Source organism: Urtica dioica, chromosome 12 (genome assembly GCF_054948205.1).
Source record: "Urtica dioica subsp. dioica isolate 48M chromosome 12, U.dioica_male_clone48M_v1_H2, whole genome shotgun sequence".
Taxonomy (NCBI): domain Eukaryota; kingdom Viridiplantae; phylum Streptophyta; class Magnoliopsida; order Rosales; family Urticaceae; genus Urtica; species Urtica dioica.
Window position 1 is genome coordinate 12,917,120 of NC_142767.1, and position 6,000 is coordinate 12,923,119.

Here is a 6,000-nt window from a genome sequence, read left to right on the forward strand (position 1 = left end):
GGTTCAGTTCATGGAAATGAGAGTAATAGAAAAACAAAATAAATAAAAGAAAACCATCTCAAGACAATTAAAAATAAACGGGAGTTCCAAGGGAGAGAAATAGAAGATAAAACGCCGAATCGCGATTGTCAATTACAGTGAACAGTGATCTTATTCTCCGGTTGCCTCTTCTCTCCCAACTAGCCAAATACTAATGAAAACCTAAGCTAAACTAAAATTAAAGAAAAAAATTGTGTTTTAGGTTACAAGAGCTTTATTTATAGGTTTTGGGGTTATTTTCGGAGTCAACTGGTCCTTTAAATGAGATCCAATGGCCTAGAACGATTAAAAAATTGTTAGTTTCCTGTTATGCCTAACGCGACCTAGCAGGGCGCAGTACCTCGCGGTGTGTAGTGGAAGGTCGCGGCGCGCAAACAAAAATTTGTGGCGTGCTTCGAAGCTTTTCGGAAATATGCGAAGCGCGCATATCGTTCTAGAACTGTTGGCGAATTTTGGATGACACCTCGCGCCGTAAGGATAGGGGCTCACGCCGCGAGGTCAAACTTTCAAATCCTTGCAGAATGCGTGTAATGTTCTGTGACCGGCGATGTAATCTGTGCAGCGTGCGACGGGTGGGGCGCGGCGTGCAGAGCTCATATTTTTTTTTTCCTATTAGCGTCTTGTGATCCGTTTTGACCCATTCTGATTACCGATTTCTTCTAAATTACTTCCACGACGTCTCTTCTGTATGACCTAAAGGAAATGCCAGCCCTGGACATGACATACATACGCGACTACTCACATATGTATCTCTGAATTTTTGACATGAAAATTTTCTCTCGTCAAGTGGCGCAGAGCTCTATAGGCGCGACTATTGGTTACACTTATTAGACCAATCCGTCGAGGCTCAATACATGCATAAGCCCAGTTTGACGGATCAAAATAAGATGCTAGATGTGTAAAGTCACTCGGAAGAATCGATTAATATTTTTTTAGGTAGTTTGTTGCGAGTAATAATTGAACTCATGACTTTTAATAGTGTGGATTTATCAATTAAACTATAGTGTAAATCACAATCGGTTAATACTTAGGGCCGGTTGGGTATCTAGCCCAAATTTACCACCTCCTTTAAAATTCTAGCCTAACTATCACTTAAATTAGGTAACTAGCTCAATCAACTACCAAACAATATTATATTCATATCTTACCCCTCATCAAATACACACTAAAATTTTCGCCTCCGACTTTTGAATTCTTCAATCCTCCGATATTGCCTCCGAACTCTCCGTCGATTTCGAATCCTTCAATTCTCCGATATTGCCTCCGACCTCCTTTTCCGCCATCAATTTTTTGAGTTCACCACTTTCGAAGCCGACGAAGACGTCTCCGTTCTCAAACTTGGAAAAAAATGGTAAGTAAATATTATTTCCAATTCGATTAACCCATAGAACACCATAATCAAAACCCTAGCCCGCATCTCCGATCAATTCTCTGTTAGATTAACTATAACATATGGTAAATATTATTTCCAATTCGATTAACCCATAGAACACCATAACCGAAACTCTGAAAATTTAATGGTAAATAATATTTACAGTCCGACCATTTGATAGTAAATATTATTTACCATTCGAAAATGCAAAATACATGTCTCCAATTTGGCGAACGATTCCATGATTCAAATCCGATGATGAATAACTGGAAAAAATTTTGATTTAACAAACAAATAAGAACGAAGTTCTATGAAACCAAAGAACCTAAACACCTACACTAGACAAACAGAAACTAAAAATGATTAAATGACTAAATTAGACAAACAGATAATATAAGAACAATAGAATAATATCTACGAAATCGACGATCCTAAACATCTATTCCAAATGAGTCATCAAATATCCTGATTGCAAATTGCAGGATAATTTTAATGGTAAATAATATTTACCGTCCGACCATTCGATAGTAAATATTATTTACCATTCGAAAAAGCAAAATACTTGTCTCTGATTTGACAAACGATTCTATGATTCAAATCCGATGATGATAACTGGAAAAAAAATTGGAATTAACAAACAAATAAAAACGAAGTTTTATGAAACCAAATATAATTTTGGAAGTATGAGAAATATGAGTTATTTATCTAAATAATTGAATAATTTGACTATAATTTATAAGTCTCTTCTATAAAAAGCTAGTTGTTTACAAATCTATCGTACTTAACTTAAGGCTAGGACTTTTCATCTAGACATCGGAATGGAGAATCATTTAATTTTCCAATAAATTCATTTGATGCAAAGGGAATTGGCATCGTTTTTTTAACTTATTATCAATTGCCGACCTTGACATAAGTGTGTGTGTTATTATTTTTTTTTTATCAGCTTAATAATATAACAATATGGTTTCTTTGCAATCAAGTTGAAGTTATTCTTGATTTATGTTTCAGAAGAGTCAAACGGGTGTAATGTAATATCGTTCAAACTTCAAGGACAGATACGACTTACGATGTCTTCTTTTAAGGGGCAAAAAGGAACAACTGAAAAATACCCACGTGGCACTTGCTTGTTTCCGTGCTAAAAAAACACTTTTGTAAATGTAAACGACATGTCGTTTGCGGTTGTAGAACGAGTAGTGAGAGATGGGTCGGAAGGAAGAGTAGGGATCGAAGAAGAATGGATGTGAGAGGTCTTTTCAAACAAAAGAAATTCTGGGCGACCACTTTTATCATCACTTGGGCAGCTGCTCTTCAGGTTCAATTCCCACCTTTATTCTTTAATTTTAATAAAAAATTAATGTGTCTCTACAATTCTTAAATCGCTGGGTATTCTATGAAATATTGTGGCAAGAGAGAAAAGAAATTAAAAAAAAAAAAATGAACAAATCTATCTGGGTTTTCTCAGGGTCACATGATGTGGTTGAAGAGGCAGGACGCGTTCAAGGAAAAGTTCGGGACGAAGGAAAACGATAACAATTAATCAATTCATTATTTAAAAAAAAAAAAAGGAAAGAAGAAGAAATGAACATCTGGATTGTTAGTTGTTCTCTTCCTTTAGTTCAGTTGTTCTGTTGGTGTCTGATAAACCATGTATGGTATGAATTGTGATTATGCAAATTTTGTTTTTATAAGATTTGAATAAGCAATAACATCATTGAATCTGATGTCTTCATGGGAACAATGGTCAAATGTTCTTAACAGTCTTGGAAGATTGATACTTTGTTGTCTGAGTAAAGTAAGGTAACCTTTTTGCGCTTGTTGTTGACTTGATGCCAAATTTTAAACGTTTTGAGCTAAACAAGTCTCACTCAAACCCTACACTTTGCTCTTGTTGCCATTTTTTGTTTTTTGTTTGGTTTGGGCCTCGTTGAACATGCATAGTTCGTGTAGCCTAAATCTGATTAGTGTGGAAGGTAATTTCATCTCGGCATCTATACGAGTTGCCTATGATCCGATAGAGCAGACCCGGTGCAATGATCTGTGGACGTGCACAGTTCATGGAGGGAATAGACGAGCTCTGAGAGCAGCATTTGATCCGAGAGAGCAGAGATCTGGTGTGATGATCCGTTGCAGCTCAATCACGATTGGAATAATCAGAGTGGAACAGGCTGCGGCGATTTTGGAGGAACCATTGCCTTTTTATTGGTTGGGATCGTTGGTCGGGGCAGCAATGGCGAGACGAGATGGTTATGGAAAAGTCCTATCAGTGTCGACTCGTTTTACGGTTGAGCTTCAGAGAAAAGATTGAAGAAGAAGAACGAAGAAGTGAGAGAAGAAAACCAGTTGGTGTTAGTAGAACATTGACATTCAATTCCTTGGTTAGAGTACTCACAGACAAGAGATTAAACTTGAATCCTGGAACAAGCAAGGCATTCTTGATAATTCTATTATTCAAAATACATATATCTCCACAGCAAGAAACATGTATCCTTATATGATTAGGCAAAGTCACACTAGAATTATGAAGAGGCTTGACATTCATCAACTGATCTGAACTAGAGCAAATATGTCTAGATGCACCAGAATCTAAAATCCATAAGGTATTATTATCGTTATGACTTTTGCTATTAATCATAGAGTTAGATAAACCTGTTTCAAATGACGCTGTGTTGATGTCATTTGAATTGCCTTGTGTGTTTGTGGATGCAAGCTGATTTGACAGGGACTGGATGATCTGATGAATTTGTTGCGCCGTGAGGTTGTTAGACAGCACACGTTCCTCTCTGCCATCTCCAGATCCTTCTGATGCATTCACCACTCCCTTTGCCTTTGGTTTGAATCCCGGCTAGTAACCATGGAGTTTATAGCACTTGTCGACGGTATGGCCCAACATTTTGCAGTGTGTGCAAAGAGGCTTCTCCTTCTTCGTGTTACGTCGTTGATCCTCCTTGATTGCCATCGCCATGGTAGTTGATTGGTCAGCGGTTCCAAGAACGTCAACACCAATGGATCTTTGTTTCTCTTCTTGAGAAACCATGGAGAAAACTTTGTTTATCGGTGGAATCGGATCCATTAGGAGAACCTGACCACGAGCCTGAGTGAATGTCTCATTGAGTCCCATAAGGAACTGCATCACATACTCATTTTGAATGAAAGAGTTGAGATCTTTCACTCCTCCACAAGTGCATTTCCCACACGAACAGTTAGGCCTGAAACTCGAGAGCTCCTCCCAAATTGCCTTCAGTCTTGTGAAATACATGCTCACTGGCTTCTGATCTTGGACCAGGTTCATCAATTCTCGCCGCAATTGGAAGATCCTTGGTGCATTGGATTGATGATAGCGCTCTTCAAGATCTTTCCACACTTCATAGGCTGAATCACCGTAAAGGATGCTCGACGAAATCTCTTTGGATACAGAGTTCAAGATCCATGAGAGAACAATATTGTTACTTCGATTCCAGGCGTTACAGAGAATTGGATCCGAAATCGCCGGCTTCACGACAGTTCCGTCAATGAATCCAAGTTTATTCTTGACTGAGAGCGCAATTTTCATCGAGCGAGACCAGGACATGTAATTGTCGCCATTGAGTAGCTGAGACACTAATACTACTCGTGGTGAATCTGAATGATGAATGTAATACGCTCCGGTCGGATCATCAACTTCAGATCTCTGTCGCGATTCTCCGGATGTGTTCGTTCCCAATCTTGCCGCCGAATCTTCGGTCATTCCTTCCATTGAAGATTAAAGGAGAACAAAGAAGATTTCTCTTTAGTGAGGCTCGAACGAAGCTCAATCACGATCAATTTCGCGGAATTGCTCTGATACCATTTTACGGTTGAGCTTCAGAGAAAAGATTGAAGAAGAAGAACGAAGAAGCGAGAGAAGAAAAAAGAAAACAATCTTGATTTGATTGATTGATTGAGATTCAAAATAAAACCTCAATAAGTATTTATACAAAGCAGATAAAAGAATAAAGAGTTAAACGACTATAGTAGTGTCGTATAACTAGAAACGACATAAAGCTCAAAACCATCTAACTCATTAACTCGGAAGTGGAGTACGATCTGAATTTAGTGCCCAGCCTCGGCACAAATTCCAAGTGCCCTTTCTTCTGGGAATCGATCCGTGTATTTAAGTTGGTTGTTCGTTTGCATTTTGTGTGTTAGGAACTTGAATACAACAGCTCAATCAGTTCGATGTGTAAATGGGCATTGTCTTCTCAAGTTCCTCGTGTGGCTAGCATTTGATTTCGATGGAGTTAATAACGAAGGTTTAAAAATAAAAAAATAAAAAAACCTGATGTGTTTTATTTGTAATGAACTAAGTAAAATACACAATTGATCGTATATTTTCTTGGTCCTTTTGAGTTCGGGACTTTGATTGTGAATGTGATTATACTCGTATTTTGAGTTCAGGATATTTACTATTTTGCTAAAAAAAAATTAAATTAATTAGTTACAAATTGTGTGATTTGTATAGCTTTTCCTTTTCTTTATTTCTTTATTTATTTTTTGAGACTTTTACTATTTTGTTTCTATAATTTTGGAGATCTCCCACCCCTTGTGCCGTTGTTGTGCGGGTAGCGTTCGGT

The 6,000-nt window shown here is 37.7% G+C and overlaps 2 protein-coding genes across 2 annotated transcripts; one reads left to right on the forward strand and one right to left on the reverse strand.

Moving 5' to 3' along the window:
- The first annotated feature begins 2,567 nt into the window (after positions 1-2,567).
- LOC149379247 (hexose transporter) lies at positions 2,568-3,149 on the forward strand. The gene is made up of 2 exons (XM_089603543.1): positions 2,568-2,723; positions 2,874-3,149. The coding sequence occupies exons 1-2, from the start codon at positions 2,646-2,648 to the stop codon at positions 2,946-2,948; spliced, it is 153 nt and encodes a 50-aa protein (XP_089459669.1). The 5' UTR covers positions 2,568-2,645; the 3' UTR covers positions 2,949-3,149.
- Positions 3,150-4,253: 1,104 nt separating this feature from the next.
- On the reverse strand, positions 4,254-5,144 carry LOC149379248 (uncharacterized). Its single transcript, XM_089603978.1, has one exon. The coding sequence runs from the start codon at positions 5,142-5,144 to the stop codon at positions 4,254-4,256; it is 891 nt and encodes a 296-aa protein (XP_089460104.1).
- Between the last annotated feature and the right edge of the window lie 856 nt (positions 5,145-6,000).